The sequence below is a fragment of the Hoplias malabaricus genome, chromosome 18 (genome assembly GCF_029633855.1).
Source record: "Hoplias malabaricus isolate fHopMal1 chromosome 18, fHopMal1.hap1, whole genome shotgun sequence".
Taxonomy (NCBI): domain Eukaryota; kingdom Metazoa; phylum Chordata; class Actinopteri; order Characiformes; family Erythrinidae; genus Hoplias; species Hoplias malabaricus.
Genome location: NC_089817.1, coordinates 8,805,953 through 8,823,349, shown reverse-complemented (window position 1 = coordinate 8,823,349; position 17,397 = coordinate 8,805,953). Strand labels below are relative to the sequence as shown.

At 39.0% G+C, this 17,397-nt stretch overlaps 1 protein-coding gene across 1 annotated transcript; it reads left to right on the top strand.

Annotated features, from left to right (window-relative positions):
* Positions 1-2: 2 nt before the first annotated feature.
* On the top strand, positions 3-17,113 carry snx30 (sorting nexin family member 30). Its single transcript, XM_066651099.1, has 9 exons — positions 3-270; positions 5,771-5,959; positions 7,133-7,243; positions 7,565-7,723; positions 10,445-10,634; positions 11,647-11,846; positions 13,831-13,917; positions 14,231-14,383; positions 15,531-17,113. The coding sequence occupies exons 1-9, from the start codon at positions 148-150 to the stop codon at positions 15,600-15,602; spliced, it is 1,284 nt and encodes a 427-aa protein (XP_066507196.1). The 5' UTR covers positions 3-147; the 3' UTR covers positions 15,603-17,113.
* The last annotated feature ends 284 nt before the right edge of the window (positions 17,114-17,397 follow it).

The following is a 17,397-nucleotide window of genomic DNA, read 5'->3' as shown; positions in this document are numbered from 1 at the left end:
CAGCTGACAGATGTGCGCTGCTTTCCCCGCCGCTGCGAGCTTTAAATCAACCGAGGCACACAGAGGATCCTCCGCCGAGGGACTAAGAGACCGTGGGATTGAGGGATTTTTTTTTTCGCGACCGTCGGGTTTCTTTTCGCTAGCACAATGAGCGCTGGCACCCCCAAATCCCTGCCCACCTCGGGGCAGAAGTCCATTCAGGAGATGTGCCATCCTCTGTCCGCAGAAGAGCCCGTCCTCCTCCCGAGCCCCGACGGAGGCAACGCTAAGGTGAGGGATTCACCCATTCATCTGCTGAAAAACATTTTTCACTTCAGATCCATCAGCCCTGTAAATAATAACGTATCACCCATGAAGCTGAAATGGGTTTCCCATTAACAGTTTTTCGTTCCACCTTAAATAGTACAGCCGTTAACATGGCATTATATACATTACCGCTCTTAGACCAGTGTTATATTTTAATACATTTTATTTATACAAGGGTTACGTTTTTCAGAACGAGAATTCTCTTGTAAATAAGTAACTAAAGCTGTATTATCGTCCCTTCTTTCTGGTCCACCTTAAATTGCGCATTAGTTACATTCTAAATCTACGATGAAGCTGTTGTGATTTTTGGCTTCAAATTTAAATTTTCCGTTCCACCTTAAATTTTGGAGCGGTTACATTTCGCAAATGTTATATTTTAGATGTGACTAAAAAAGGGAAATATATTTAAAATATGTGGATATCGAAATGTACCCGTGTATCTTTTAGAAATCCTCAGGCACCAGAATGTAACGATAACTTTATAAATATTTAAGGTGGAACGGAGTTCGAAATTAAAATCTGGAGAACTAGAAGCCAGACTGTGATTTATCATGAAGCCACGGAATAAACTGACATTTTACGGACATTGTGACTACGTTTTGTTTTAGGAAACGTGTCTATAACCTATTGGTCTGATTTGTTGCATATATTTTAGTAGTTAAAAACATGTACTTTCAGGCCCTAAGCCCTGGTTTCATTGTCACAGCCCTCTCACAATAGTACTATGATCAGCTGGTCATCACATAGTTGTGTTTAGACCCCCATTGTTGATTGTGTGTGTTTGTAACAAAGAAGAAGATTCATAATGAACGTGTTTGCTAGCTGTGGTTGAGTATTTGTGGATGCTCTAAATGATCTTGAAGTAATGAATGTGCGTAGCATGGAAAGAAAATATAGGGCATCAGCTGAAGATAAGTTTACAGTGATAATTCTTGCTCGTGATTTAATATTTGGTGACAAAAACAGACCAGTATGTTTATTTGCATCTTACTTGTGTTTTTTAGATTCAGATTTGGACCTATATTCTTTAAACGAGTAAGATAGAGTAAGGACACTTAGCTTGGATGTACATTGAGGTGCTCGGTTTAAATGGACAAACATGCAGTGTTTCTAAACTGGTGCATTCCCTGAAAAAGTCATGCGCCAACCATGGAGAGAGGGAGAGCCTCTCTATAATTTAATTATAGTTGTTGTTCAATGATGCTTTTGGGGAAACACGCCTCTGGACAGCAAATTATTTCTTCCCAATTTTCTCAGCATGTTGCATTTATATGGAAACTGCCTACATGGTGCAGGAAAAAAAAATCAAATCTGATCTGAGCATTTCATCCTTCAATTAACTGTAGCCATTTCTGCCTGAGGTCAAGAACATAATAAAAGTCTCCATATTATTTAAGCACATGGGCATGTTCGTTAAGTGTAGCTTTAGAGCAAAGCTGTACATCAATAGGTGAACTAGAGGTAAACCATGTGACAGTGAATCAGGTTAATCTGATAAAAGGCCATCTAAATGAATCATAAAACAGCTTTCCAAGACTTTGACCAGGTGTTTTCAGCCCTGTTTAGCACCTGATATTGAAAAATGTTGTCTTAACAAGCCTTTTTCTCAGTACTGATAGTTTGTTTCACTTGACAGTGCTATCAAACATGTTTTATCTGAAATTTGAAACACGTAAACTTTTAATTCATAGGTTCACAAATGTAGCAAAGAACATAGTTGTAATTGAGCGCTGCCAAAGAATTCTGCGCTTCCAGAATGCAATAAACCATCACTGCATCACTAGATATGAATTTCAGATATCAGTAAAATCTAAACATTGGTCTGACCCAAAAAAAAGAAGCATGCTTTTTGAGTAATTGAAACAGAATTTGTAAAACAAGAGGAAACAAAATGAAGGGACCAATACCATTCATTCACTGTCTGTAAGCGCTTATCCAGTTCAGGGTCGCGGTGGGTCCAGAGCCTACCTGGAATCATTGGGCGCCAGGCGGGGATACACCCTGGAGGGGGCAGCAGTCTATCACAGGGCAACACACACACATTCACTCACACCTATGGACACTTTTGAGTCGCCAATCCACCTACCAACGTGTGTTTTTGGAGAGTGGGAGGAAACCGGAGCACCCGGAGGAAACCCACACGGACACCGGGAGAACACACCAAACTCCTCACAGACATTCACCCGGAGTGGGACTCGAACCCACAACCTCCAGGTCCCTATAAGATATAACATTAAAAACACTCATCTGTTTCTTACTGGAAAGAGGCCAGTTGTGAAGCTTTAAATACACTTCATCACATTTCTGACTGGATCAGTTTTACTTACAGAGACTGTTAATTTTAATCAGTCTTGATTTTAACGAGTAATCTTTACTGCCCTTTTGGAAGTCTTTGTGCACTGAGTGAATGATGATTTGCATATAAGTTTGCTCTGAGGGATTTGAAACAAAAGGTCTTCTAATGATAGTGAGCATTAGCAGGTGACTTCTGTTCAGAACAAAACAGATTCTCAACTGATTCCAGGACAGACACAGAGTTGTTTTTTTTTTAAAGTTAATGAATTTATTTTTATTGATGTTATGTACAGATTCTTTACAGATAGTTTTTTTTTTTTTCACTTTTATTTATTTATTTTAACATATTTGATTTTACATGAGCATTGCAAAGGCCTGTTCCATTGCTAAGCTTTTAAAAGTTATATTTAAATGAGTTCTTATTGGTTGTATTCCCTTGTGTCTTATTAAAACAGCTGTGAAACACACCTTACACTAGTTTTGGGAATGGGCAGTGCTAAATTGTTGTACGAATGGAAGGGCATATACTTGTAAGGGCATTTACTGTCCAATTAAAAACATGTATCTCCCGTAATAGCAACTTTGCAGGAGAAGGAAAAAACCTTCTTAACTCTCAACGGAGGTCAATGTAAAGAGATTTTATTCCAGGTAATTTTGGAGCATTTCTATTGGTCCATTCATCATGACATTTTCACAGTGTGAAATACTGAGTTAAAATGACTGTGTTCAAATCCACAAACACTGAGAAAAATGTTTTAAATTGGACAGCAACAATATGGAACGGCCTAAGCATTAGATTCCATCTAACAGTGCAGCCAGTGTTCACCTAAATATATTTATTTTATAGTAAATTTCATTTCCCATTTTCTGCTTAGCAGTTTTTTTGCAGATCAGCTGCTTGACAGTGTCAGTGTGAGTGTGAGTGTGTGTGAGAGTGGTTTCATTGCTGTTGTATGTGGGCATGCATTCAGGAAAATGCTGTCACTGTTTCCAAAGTACTGGATCTCAAATGAGGATGTTGGCTACAGTTATACATCTTTTTTTTTTCTTTTGCAAAAGCCATCACATCTTGTGGCCATAAGTTTAAAATAGTTTACTCTGCTTTGAGGCGCACAAATATCAGCAGGTTCCACTTCATCTGCAGTCACAGCTTCACAGCAAGGCGTGATGGTGTGTTAATTAAAATTTTAGATGGACCAATTAGTGATCATGGATGAAATACCTCTTCATTCAAGACCTGGGCATGTCAGTGGCTTCAAGATAATTAGACTGCTATTTAGAGAGCATTATAGGCATAATCCTGCAAGTGCTATTAGTGGCAACTGCAACTGGCATCGTTTTGACTGTGTGGGACTTGTGTCTGGAATAAAGTGGTGTAAGAGGAGATATGAGATGATCTGATGTACAGTTTTGGTCCATTAGAAGCAGAAAGTACTGGACAGATACTGGAGAAAACGCCATTTTTGCTTTCTCTGGGTGATAGCTAATCTTTTTTTAGGTCCACTATGCATGAAAAAATGATAAAATCTTTAATGATATTAAACGTTCTGTCTGTGTAATAAACATTAGAGCCATTTTACGTTTTTACACTTCCTTGTGAGGATTTTGAGATGTTCAAAGTTTCACAAAATAAAGATCATTTTGCCATTATCTGAATGACTTTATTGCATTTTAATAATTGAATAATGCAGATGTGTTGATGTTTTTCTTGTACTGAATTAAACCAAAATTGTATACAGTACAAAAACTGTACTGTGTCAGTTATATTGATGCCTCTGTACTTCCTCCTGTAAGGCAGGGAAGTGTTTGAGGAGTCTGAGTAAGGCACTTCAACGCAACCAGCTTCTAGTGCTTTAGCTAAAAGATAGCTAATTTTAGAGATTAGTAGTTTTAAAAGATAAACATTTTAGCTAATACTTTGGAAATAGGCTATGAAAAAAAAATGGTATTGTGCTAGTTTGCTGGCATTTAGAGAGTAGAGTGAAAGAGTTTGCAGGCAGAGAGCGGTGTTGTTGTTTTGTGGGGGTGTTTGGGCTGAACTGTGCAAAGTGCAGATGCTGAGGCTCTAATTGATGGATGGCTGGCCGGCTGCAGGGAGTGGAGCAAGCAGATTCAGAGCAGAAACAGCTCCAGAGACTCCTGTGTAGCTCTGTTATTCTGTGCTTCACTCCACACTGTGACACACACACACACACTCTTCTTCATGAAACACGTGCAGCACACACACCCTGACCGGCAGTCGTCCAGGAATGAGGAGAATTTGATTCTGTCCAGAAACTCAATGTGCCTCTAAGGACTCTGTTTAGATTTGACGCCTCCCTGTTTTCTGGATCTGTAATAAAGTAAATCATTATTCATAAACTGTTTGTGCATCTAGGATATGGTTTGGAGTTGTGGTTTATGATGTGAACTTATGTAGCACATATATTTACTTGCCTAGTAGCAGAGAACATTGCATTGTTTACTAATTCATTTCATCTTGTTGCAAATTGTCCACCAAAATGTAAGAAACAATGTTATGAAATTGATTGCTCTTTTAATTAATTTTATTTTCTATAAAATGGAACTCATAAGAGATCAATGAACAATTTGCTTTGTATTTCTTTAATGAGTTTATGCTCCAGAGAGTGGGCCCTTACATGGGGATGGCCATGTGTAAAACATGTTTAATATAGAATTTCCAAATCTGCCATACCACTAGTTGTCAGTATAATGGATGTTTTTGTAACAGAAATGATATTCATTACCGAAATGTGCTGATTGCTTCTTCAAAGTGGTCATAAAAGATTTGTTCCAGACCCCGATGTAATTACAAGGGAACTCCATCCCTTTATTTACTGTGATGTACCTAACCCATGCTGGCTTTGAACTTCCTACTCCTACTACACACTGTGGATATAGACTGTGACTGTTTGCATCATATCTTGAGTTGCTGGAGGCACAGTAGTCTCTCATTCACTGGAGTGTCCTCCTAGCGTTGTCAACACATGTTATAGTCGATCACAATGATTCTGTGTACATATTACACAGAGAGAACTGTGCTGAAAAAGTGAAGAATTCATTTGATTTGAAGTCATTTTATTATATATTTTTGTAAGACGTCACTATGCTCACTCCTGTCAAGGTTGTGATGTACCTGTGCTGACAGAAAATTCTTTAAAATCCTTAGGACTTGAGTCTGCCCAATGGCAATACTGTAGACACATCGAGCCCTGCATCCTCCTCCTCTCTGCTGAATCGGTTGCAGCTGGACGATGACCTAGACGGAGAGACGCGTGACCTCTTTGTGACTGTGGACGATCCGAAGAAACACGTGTCCACCATGGAGACCTACATCACGTACAGAGTGTCCACTAAGGTAAGCAAACAAAGTGGACTGGAATCCAAACGTCAGCTTGGGCTTGGCTCTTTTTTTATGTGCTTATGTTCTATTTAGTAGAAAAGTGTAACATGCTCACAGGAGCAGGTCTTGTTTATCTTTCATCCTGGTTTATTAGGATAGGAGAAAACCACTCTTCAGGTTCTGAGACAGGCAGGTGCTGATTGAAACGGGCTGTTATCAGGTGCTTGTACTGAGAGGAGGAAGAAGGAGCCAGTCATCATGGTCTAGCAGTAATATGATGTATCATGGCAACCAGATAAGACTGATAAGGCCTGCTCTTGTAACAGCCCCTCAGTTAAAATTGTGTCTGACATGCACTAACGACACACGAGCTTAGTCTTAGAGTTGGAATACACTATCGGTAATGAAAGATTTAGATTTGACACTTGATTTATAACTCTATAAAGGCCTCCATTACGGAGATTTGTTTTCTTGCTTTTGTACTATTTAAATTATTTACAGGAGGTGAAACAAATAGCTACAAGATTAGATGTGCATTTATCTACCTCTGATGATTGTTTGCTGACTGTTCTGAGTGACTGTGGTTTGCAGATTTAGTGGAAATATTTTGCCTTGGTTAATGGTTAACTGGCCCATTATGTTTCAGGCCCAAAAGCTTTAGAGGAAGCCCGCCTAGTTCTGAGAGAGAAACAGAAGAGAAGCAGAACATTTGTTATTCTCCCCACCTGCCCCTTCCTTGTTTCATGAAAAATAAAATATATATAGAAATTGGTTCAGGATGACTTCCTCCAACATGAACCCAATACTAAAACCCACATCCTCTTACACACTGATATCCATGACTCTAGTATTCAGACAGAACTAACTTGGTATTGCAGTGTAATATGTTGGAAGGTGTATCACAATAGCAATATAATTTTAATACGAGATTCATGGTCTGCATATCTAGAACCTATAGTTATAGGCAAATGTTTAAACACCCTGGATCTGGAAAATTATATGCAGAGATCAAGTAAAATGTAAATGTCCCATAACATACGTGTGTATTTAACTATTCAACAAACGAACAGTTAAAGATATATCAGTACATTATAATTATTATTTTTTATACAAAAACTGTACAGAGGTTGTTTTCTTAAACAGGGGACTCTAATAATTAAATTCTTCCCCCCCCTCTATGTTCCACAGACCACCAGAACAGAGTTTGACTTGCCTGAGTACTCAGTGAGGCGACGCTACCAGGATTTTGACTGGCTTAGAAATAAGCTTGAGGACAGCCAACCAACTCACCTTATTCCAGTAGGTAGATCCTCAAAAATATTTGTAAAAGGGGTTCCAAGAACCTTTATGACTATATTACAAAACATTTTAAACTCTTTTTTTTAAAAACTATAGTGAACATATTTATAAAAATATTATGTAAGAATTTGTGAGAGAGCTTTTACAATTTTTGTATGAATAATTATCCTATATGAAGATGAGATCATACACTTGAAGATGTACAGGATATAATCATAATTTTGTAGGGATTCTGAAACCAAACCAAAATAAAACAAGCAGCGGAATATCTGTATTTTCTGAATGAATAATAAAACTGATGTTCCTTTTTTTTTTCCAAAGCCTTTACCTGAGAAGTTTGTGATGAAAGGAGTGGTGGATCGTTTTTCAGAGGAGTTTGTTGAGACAAGAAGGAAAGCACTGGATAAATTCCTCAAGCGGGTCGCGGACCACCCGGTCCTTTCTTTCAATGAACACTTCAATGTCTTCCTATCAGCCAAGGTCAGAGCACACGTGTGTCTGTGTATCAGACTGCCTTGAAGCTTAAAAAAACTCTTACTCATGAAAGTGATTAGTATTTTATCGTGCTTTACTGTTACCACAAATGTTTAGTAGATTGGAGTCTTAAAGAAACACTTAAAGGCTAAGCACCACTTAATGGACCTCCATAAATATTTCACATTATTTTAGTTACTGACAGATATAAGTATGAATTAAAATGAAAATAGCAGCTTAATTTGTTTTAAAACTGACAAGTTTATTAAATTGACGTAAAAACCCGAGCTCACTACGGAAATTCTTGAACGCAACCGTGACGTCACTGGTGGACAACAGCTGAACAACGCCGCGGTAAAACACCGTTATGACTGACTGTTATGACAGTATCTAGCTAAATAACCAACATTATTCATGACAATAGCCTAGCAATAAGCTAAACTCAAATTTAGAGATACCGTTATTCTTGTAAATGTGATCGAAGTCGAGCTCGAATTCATCTGACACTATAAACCTCCGTAATGCAGCTACGTAGCCGAGTATAATCTGAGCCACCGAGTTTAGCAAGTCAAGCTAACGTTAACTAACACCAACTAAAACAGGCGGAGTAAGTGGTCCTTTCCAAAGTGCCCGTTTAAAGTTGACAAATTTAGTCCATTTTCTGGATATTTTGGGATCTTTGGGCCATTTGTGCACAGATTTCCCACTGTACATTGAATTATTGCAGCCAAAAACAACACACCTTTTCGTCATTTTGCATTAAATGAAGTGCAACTTCTAGAGTTGTTGTCCACTATCTACGTCACAGGCAAGACGCCTATTAGAGTTTCCGAACACCGTTTGGGGGGGGGGGGGGGGACCAACGGTGTTTTAAACCTTATTCCTTGAATTACTAAGAAATAACATGTTTTCTGACTATCAATAAACACAAGTTAGGAACTCAAATTCCACTGTATTTATTTGTTTGACACATTCATATCGCTGGTGCTTAGCCTTTAAGTCCAAATGGCAAAATTAACCATAACTACTTCTGTTATAAACATACTTTCACACAATCCAAAACTTTCTATGTAGTGGGATCTTTCTGCTGTAAAGACTGGAAAAACACCCTTATGAGTATCTTTAGGATGTGATTAATTTTTTAAAAATTGCACTTCTCTTGTTGGATGGTGGATACAACAAAAAAGAGACCTGTACCTAATTTTATAAAAATAAAACCGCAATTTAAACATCAATATTGGTTAGAAAAATTGCCATTGGGTATATTCCCCAAACTGTTCCTGTGAACATTATGATTCATGCCTAAGAATATTTATAAATCAAAGTATTAAAATGGTTAATTCTGTCTGAGGAGTATAATGCTGTACTACGGAATGTTGCTTAACATTAAAATATCATATTACGGTCAAAATTAGGTTGGATTGGCCTGTTAAGGATTCTACACATTTCCTACAGGGAACCAGAAGGTTGCAGGTCTGAAAGCAGTAATATACACCACGTATTGCTGACTTGGTACTTGTGACCTTCAGAGACTGAAATACTCCAGACCGTCCTACGACACTGTGCTTGAGTTCTTGAGTAAAGTGCTTCTAGGAGTGAGACTACATTAATAATTCCATGTAGTGTTGCACGAAGCATTGAAATTTCGATTCTTCTTCAATACCAAAACATTGTAAACGATTCGATTCTGACTCATTCGATTCTGAACTGAATCAGTTTAGTGAATAAGTAAATCAAATAGCGCGTTCTATTAGATTGATTCAGAGAATCAAATAGCGCGTTCTATTAGATTGATTCAGAGAACCAAATAGCGCGTTGTATTAGATTGATTCAGAGAACCAAATAGCGCGTTCTATTAGATTGATTCAGAGAATCAAATAGCGCGTTCTATTAGATTGATTCAGAGAATCAAATAGCGCGTTCTATTAGATTGATTCAGAGAACCAAATAGCGCGTTCTATTAGATTGATTCAGAGAATCAAATAGGGCGTTTATTTTATTGCAATGACATAGGAATGACATTTCCAAAACATGTTTGTTATTACAGACTGTTAACAACATTATTTAAAAACTGGTCAGCCATACAGGGAAATAGCAAAAGGTTCAATAAATTATCTGATTATAAATAGAAATGGTCACAAATTAAGTACAATTTAGAGTGTCAGAGACAACTCCAAACCTATGAGTCTGAAAAGATGGGGAGCTGTCTAGAGGACACACACACACACACACACACACAGCCCGTGGCTTATATCTGATATCTTGTATTATAGTATTTTAGGCACATTTCATATATTTTGGTGATGTTAATCATGATGTGAATAGGTCTTCAGCCTGCTTTTCTTAAAGATTTCAAGTCTGTAGCTGGTCATAGGTGATGGAATTTGTCACTGTGCTGTGTATTGTGGCAGTGTACTGGAATGCAAAGGTCAGTAGTGTAGTTTATCAAACTCATTCATTTCATTATCGACCCTGTGACAGAAAGTCAGGTGTAATTATTCTTATAGGGCCTTTCTGAAGATGGCCAGCAGCGGTTATTAAAAAGACTAATGTTGTGGTGCTGTGAAATATTGATTTCTGGAAGGGTTTCATGCGGTGCACTCAAGTCTCTGAAAGCAGGTCCCAGCGCCACTGAAGGGATTTAGTTTCTTTGTTTCTGAATCTCTTGTACTTTTGCTCCAGCTGAGGGGACTCGTGTGTGTTTGTTTGTGTTTTTGTGTGGTGTAGGATCTGAATAAGAGGCAAGGCCTCGCTCTGCTGTCTAAGATGGGTGAGTCTGTGAAATATGTGACCGGCGGCTACAAGCTAAGAGCTCGGCCGCTGGAGTTTGCGGCGATGGGAGACTACCTGGACGTGTTCACACAGAAACTGGGGACCATCGACAGGATAGCACAGAGGATCATCAAAGAGCAGTCAGGTAAGGCCTGATCAAAGCTAAGGGCTTCATCTGCGCTTAAAGAGGGCACATCCTACATTTTCCTTTTAAATTATTTATCCAGTTTGTTTTGGTTACTCAGACTGAGTTTCTTCAATTAGATATTTTCTCAGCGGCTCTTGAATAGACAGATTTATTAAAATGTTTCTATTTTCAGGACCTCAAAACCGACATGCATTAAAAGCACCTTCTTTTTGCAGCAGCTTTGCTTCCATATATGAACTGTATGGAATGCGATGTGAACAGTAGATTTTGTAAATTTCAGCAGAGGTTATCAAATCAAGACCAAATTAGCAATTGTGACTATGATGTCATTCATTTCATTCATTCATTCATTCATTGTCTGTAACCGCTTATCCAGTTCAGGGTCGCGGTGGGTCCAAAGCCTACGTGGAATCATTGGGCGCAAAGCAGGAACACATCCTGCAGGGGGCCCCAGTCCTTCACAGGTCGACACACACATTCACTCACACCTATGGACACCTTCGCCAATGTTTTTGGATCGTGGGAGGAAACCGGAGCACCTGGAGGAAACCCACACGTACACGGGGGGAACACACCAAACTCCTCATAAACAGTCACTAAGAACAGGACTAGAACCAACAACCTCCATGTCCCTGGAGATGTGTGAGTTCAACACTACCTGCTGCGCCATCGTGCAGCCCCGGTGTCCAATTAAAAATGTTTATCTCACAAAATAGTAACTTTACAGGAAAAGGAGGGGGAGAAAAAACCTTAATAACTTTCCATGGAAGTCAATGCGAGAAGATTGTATTCCAAGTCATTCTGGTGCATTTCTATTGGTCCGTTCATCATGATATTTTCACCCAATGGGAGGAACAGCTGCTGTGTTCAAATAATGTAGAGGTTTTCAGTTGGAGAGTGGTGATATATAAAACTTTAGAAGTGGTTATGAGTTGGTGGAATTCAAGATAAAGCTAATTTTTTACGAGTTCTTTTTTCAGAAACCCTGTTTTTGTGTATGTTTCCTCAGAGTACTTGGTGGAGCTGAGGGAGTATGGGCCGGTATATTCTTCTTGGTCCTCCTTTGAGGATGTGCTGCAAGAGCCGCTGGAAGGAGTTGCGGGCTGTGTGGCTAACTGCTGCAGTGCTCTGGAGGAGTTGACTGAGGACATGAGCGAGGACTTCCTGCCTGTGCTGAGAGAATACATCCTCTACATTGAATCCATGAAGGTAAACCATATTCTATACGTCATGTGGAGCATCGCTGCACCTTTTTAAGAAAAGACAAACACCAAGAGTCTTGTAGAAGGTATAGCACTTGTACCAAATGATCAATTTTTTCATTGTTTTTGGTGTATGTGCGTATGTGTAGTCTGTTTGTATATCACATTTTCTGGACTTGGGCTGCTTATCAAGACAAAAACCTGTCCCCAAACCCGAAACCATAGCGTGCTAAGATGATGTGTCGTGGTTCCTGTTTTGTAAAGTCTGAAATAGAACTGATAACACAAGCAAAACAAGGAAGCAGAATATTTTTGCCTCATGCAATGTGTTCTCATTCATGACCAACATGCACATTCTTAATTGGAGGTTTATGCAGGAATTTGTCAGCCCTAATAAAGAGCTAACGACCAGCTTGATGCCTCAGGATTTCTCCTGCATGTCCATATATGTGTTTGTTGTCAGCACTCTCTGTGTCCTGCTGAATGTTTCTGACCAAGCCCATGAGTGTGTTTTCTGGAAGCTGGAAAACTATTACTCCTGTCATGTGTCTGGTCATGGCATTGCTGGATGTTGCTAGTCGGAGGGCTCACTGTTCCACACAAATCCCTGTGTATCTGCACTTAACCTTCTCTCTCTCTCTCTTTCTCTCTCTCTCTCTCTCTCTCTCTCTCTCTCTCTCTCTCTCAATATATTTCCATATCTTTCTCCTACTGTTTCCTCTCTTCCCCTTTTTTTATTATCCCACGCTCATTTTATTTGTTCCTCTCTCTCTCTCTCTCTCTCTCTCTCTCTCTCTCTCACACACACACACTTCAGTCCAAAAAATAAGGACGTCAGCACATTATTTTCTCATCTTGCCTTTTACGTGACGGTTCATATAAGGACACACAAAGAGAAAAAAGCGTTTTTCAGCACAAGAGAAAAGACATTTTAAGGCAGTTTGGAAAAACTGCTCTCTCATTCTGATTTCACAACCCACACTTCCTCATAGAGTCTTCGTACATTTAACAGCATTTAAGATTGTTATATTCTTTGCACATTTAACATGTGATCAGTTTGAAGCTAAATACCTGCCTTTCTTTTTGTAAGTCCATGTTTGAAAACTCATTTATTATTTTCTTCATGAAGATCAGCTGACGGTGTAATCGTATGTGATCTTATGCAGATAACTATTTAAAAGTCATGAATTTTGCAAGCCATTTCGCTCCCTTTATAACCGTGCAGAATGATGAAACCTGGGTCTTGGGTTTTTGCGTTTACATTTTACATCTACATCTTGCACGAACTTTTTTCCAGAGTGACTTACAGTTTTAATCATGCTACAGATGATAAAATGTGCCCATGTGTTGCTAGGAGTCTTGTCCCAGGTTTCAGCATGGTATAACCACTTGGAGGACAACAGAATTACCTGTTTGTGTCTTAATGCTTGCATTGCTGTAGTTATTGTTTGGAAACCTTATGGTAGAGTTAAAGCAGATTGCTGCAGATTTATTTTTTAATTTTTTAATTATTACTATTACACAGAAGTTTTCAGAATGGATAGGGAAGTGCTTTTCTGTTTGCGTGGACGGCAGTCTTTCCTGTGGGCTTCTGCTGAGAAAATATTGGGTGATTCAGCGTTTCTCTGTTGCTGACTGGATGTTGTTAATTTTTCCAATCGTGGGGGCCATCATTCTTCTCGGCTGCGCGCCTAGGCAGACAGTTCAGCTGGAGTCTACAGGCCTGGATTTATGGGTCCATGAGAAAAGCTGTTTTAATAGCTTCCACATTGCAGGCGTCACTTTGTGCAAGTGCAATTATGCTAAACACTGAGCTGTAAACTCATTTCGGAAAGTCAAACATAAGTGAGATTTTAAATAAGGCATTTGAATAATAGCATTTAGGTGATTAAAACAGAATCTGTCTAGTGTTTTAATGATAGACATTTGGCTTGTTTTTGTGAAGCTAATGTATGATGCCTGAGCCATGTTGACTCTCTCTCTGTTTACAGAATGTTTTGAAGAAGAGAGACCAAGTCCAGGCAGAGTATGAGGCCAAGCTGGAGGCAGTAGCTTTCCGAGAGGACAAAAAGACCCCAGTAAGATTTACAAACTATACAGTCTTAACGAACTCTTAAATGTCTATAATTGTCTCTGTGTTATACTTTTAGTTTTCCACTATAAATGTATTTACTGTGTCAAGAAACACCACCAAATCTAAGTCTGAGACAAGATATTAAAAAGATATTTATGGCATGAGGAAATTATGTATAAAGGAACACATTCTGGAACATTTTAGCATAGATTGGAACTTCCTTATGAAACATTTGCTGTTTACTAGTGTTTTTGGGGTTTGGTAGTGACCAGGATTAAAGAGTTAATTCAGAGTTGAAGTCTACAACTTTGCAACAGGTGCCCACAGACGTGGAGAAGTGTCAGGACCGGGTGGAGTGCTTTAATGCTGATCTGAAAGCAGACTGGGACCGCTGGCAGAACAACAAAAGGCAGGATTTCAGACAGCTGCTTACCGGCATGGCAGACAAGAACATACAGTACTATGAAAAGGTGAGAGACAGTGTGAAGAAAAACTCTATACACATTACTAGGCTGAACTGGCACCGACTCCTTTTCTTTGCATAAATATATATATTCAGCTCTAGGTGTTGGCCAGAAGATGTTGAGCTATACAATGATGCTCTGTAGGTGGCAGTTTGAAAAGAAGCAGTGGCTAGTCTCATGTGTCTCTGAGATTGCAAGCATTTTGTATTTGCAGAATTGTGTTTGTGTGTACAAACTGCCTCTTCCAATGCTATACCCATCATTTATACAAATGTGACGGGTTATATTTTTAGCATGATGTCTGTAGAGCAGTCTTTAAAGACATTAACTTCAGCCTTGAAATGGCTCTGGCTGTGGTAAGGGGAACTAGCGGTGGAATTCCTTCACATTTCACCTGAGCCAGTTCTGCAAAATTCCAAGAGTCAAAGCCAAGAGGGAAAGATTCTACAGAACAGAGCTGGAAGACAAAGGCTGTGTTTAGTTAATGCAGCAAGATCAGCAGACTCTACTAATGAATCATTGTTGTTAATGCTGTGCTTTCATAGAGTTAGCATTTTTTATTTTTATTATAAATAAGGTCACATTTATGCTGTTGATTTCATATTAAAATGTGCAATATTTGCATTTCTGCTTTTCAGTTCCTGTGGCTCAATAGATTGTGTTTATACTATAAGATGCACACTGGCAAAAAACCCAAAACACAATAAATAATAAAAACAAAACAAGCAGGAGGGGCAGAAACGACTTATTTATTATTTAAATTTTATTTTAGCCCAAAACCTTTTAGGACTCAAAAATAAATTAATAGTCAACACATCCAATAGATTTGCTGGGAGATATCTCCATGGCCTATTGGTTAATTTAGCTGTTATTTGCAGAACTAAACAAGCAAAATCTGAACACTGAATCTAAGCCGACTGACTTCATTTTTAAATGAAAAATTACGTAGATTTGGTTTTTGGCCAAAACATTGCTTCATGCACTCCTTTATTTCCAAAGGCGTATCCAGGACATTCATATCTAGGGAGGCTTAGAAACAAATGAAATGGCTGATTGACTTTGACCTTGGACCTTTATTATGAAAAAATAAAAAGCTGTTTTGGTAATAATCAGCCAGGTATTAACAGCTGCTTCTCCTCCTTTTATTCCGCAGTGCCTTGCAGTGTGGGAGTCCCTCATTCCTCTTTTACAGGACAAACAGGAAGCCAAAGTGGAAACGAACTGAACGTGTGTGTGTTTGTCACCTGCTCTTGGGGTTATGAACTAATGACCCTGTGTGAGATGGCGTCTCCTAATGGGCTTTAGCTGCCTGGGACCAAAGCGTCAGGTCACAGGGTGGAGCAGGCGGATGGGCCGCACAAAGACTGGACAACGCTTTCTAGTTTTCTGATTTGTAAAATGTCTTTTTATTTGTGAAACCCCATTCGAAACCCCTCCTCCATCCCACCGGCCTTGTTTGGGAGCAGGAGGATCTGTAATTTTCAGAAGCACAGCGAGTCAAACCACAGAACGACTACAGAGGGGGTGATCCTCTGAGTGGCTGCGGTGCAGAGAGGGAAAAAAGGGAGTGAAATTTATAGTTTTTAAGCAAACGGTTGCCAACAAACTTTTTGTAAAGTCTGCTTTCCCTCCGCTCGACTTTAATGACAGCATCATGTCATTGTTGTTGTTTGTCAATTGCCTTCAGACCACGGAGAGATGGTTCCAGGACCATCCACATTCCTCTGACCAAAGATGTAGAGGAACTCGACTACGGTTTTTTTTTTTTTTTTTTTTAAACATTTTATTTTTTGTATCATGAACACTATGGAACTGGTACCGACAAATGACGCTGGAGGTAACCACCTCCCTGCATTCATTATTTACGTACTGGTCATTGAATCTGAAAGAAGGTTCTTTTCCCAGCTCTGCCTGCCTGACCTCATTAAATATTTATGATAAAATGTTCTCTATGGTGACTTTGAGTTGTCCTGATGGGGCCCCGTAGGCTGGATTCACTGGGCTGGAGGGTGAGGGAACTGTTGCCTGATCCAGTGTTTGTAAACTAAAGTCTGTTCACACCAGGTATGATTTTTCCAGAGGGGGAAAAAGATTTGAAAATGAAGTGAGTCCACCATTTCATTTTGTTCCACATTCTCAGCGCTCCATTTTCTTTTTATGGTTGTAGTCAAAACAAATGGCAGCAGAACACTTTATACATGCAGTGAAAATATATAAAGGGTCATGCCAATGTCAGTAAGTACAACAAAACATCTGTTTGTAGGTCATTTGTTGTTTCCTTCATTCTTTTGTGCCCTTTTTTTCCTCTAAAACCTTATCTGGGTGTATACTAATGTGGACATCCCCAGTCTTTTGGTATAAGCTTTGTTCCCAGAATGTGTGCCTTTTTAGTTGCAGTCATCGATTAAAAATTGTGAATCTATGATCATTTCTGACGAATCCCTTTCATCTTTCTGAGTTTTTCTTTTGCAAAAAATCTTACTTGGTGTGAATAGAATTAATATGACTTAACCCAAGATGTGACCTTCAGTAACCTTAAAGCTTACTATGTATTCTGAAATACATACCATCTACCCATGAACACTATCTCTTTAAGTGGATGTAATGACTCTGCTTTAACTGGGATTCAACTGTATGTACATTATATGATTTCAGGAGTATTGATGCTCATAAAGTCCTTGTCTGGAATTACTCCAACTGGCACAGAACTAGCTCTAGGTTTTCGGGCTCCCTTATTTAAAAGTTCCTCAGCAACAACAGGTATTGATGTGTAGTATGATCCCCTTTCCTGCAGTAACACTTTCTACTGTTCTGGAAAGGCTTTCTTGATGTCATTTGTTGTGGTTGGGTACCTATGTTGGGTGATAGATTCTGGATACAAAACACCACTTAAACTCTTTAAACACTTAAAATCCCTAAGGGAGCTGGAGTAATCTTACTTCACAGTGCAACACTGATTAGCTTTATACCCCTCTAGCTGACACTTTGCCTTGAGCATGCTTACCTTAGGCTCATGTGCC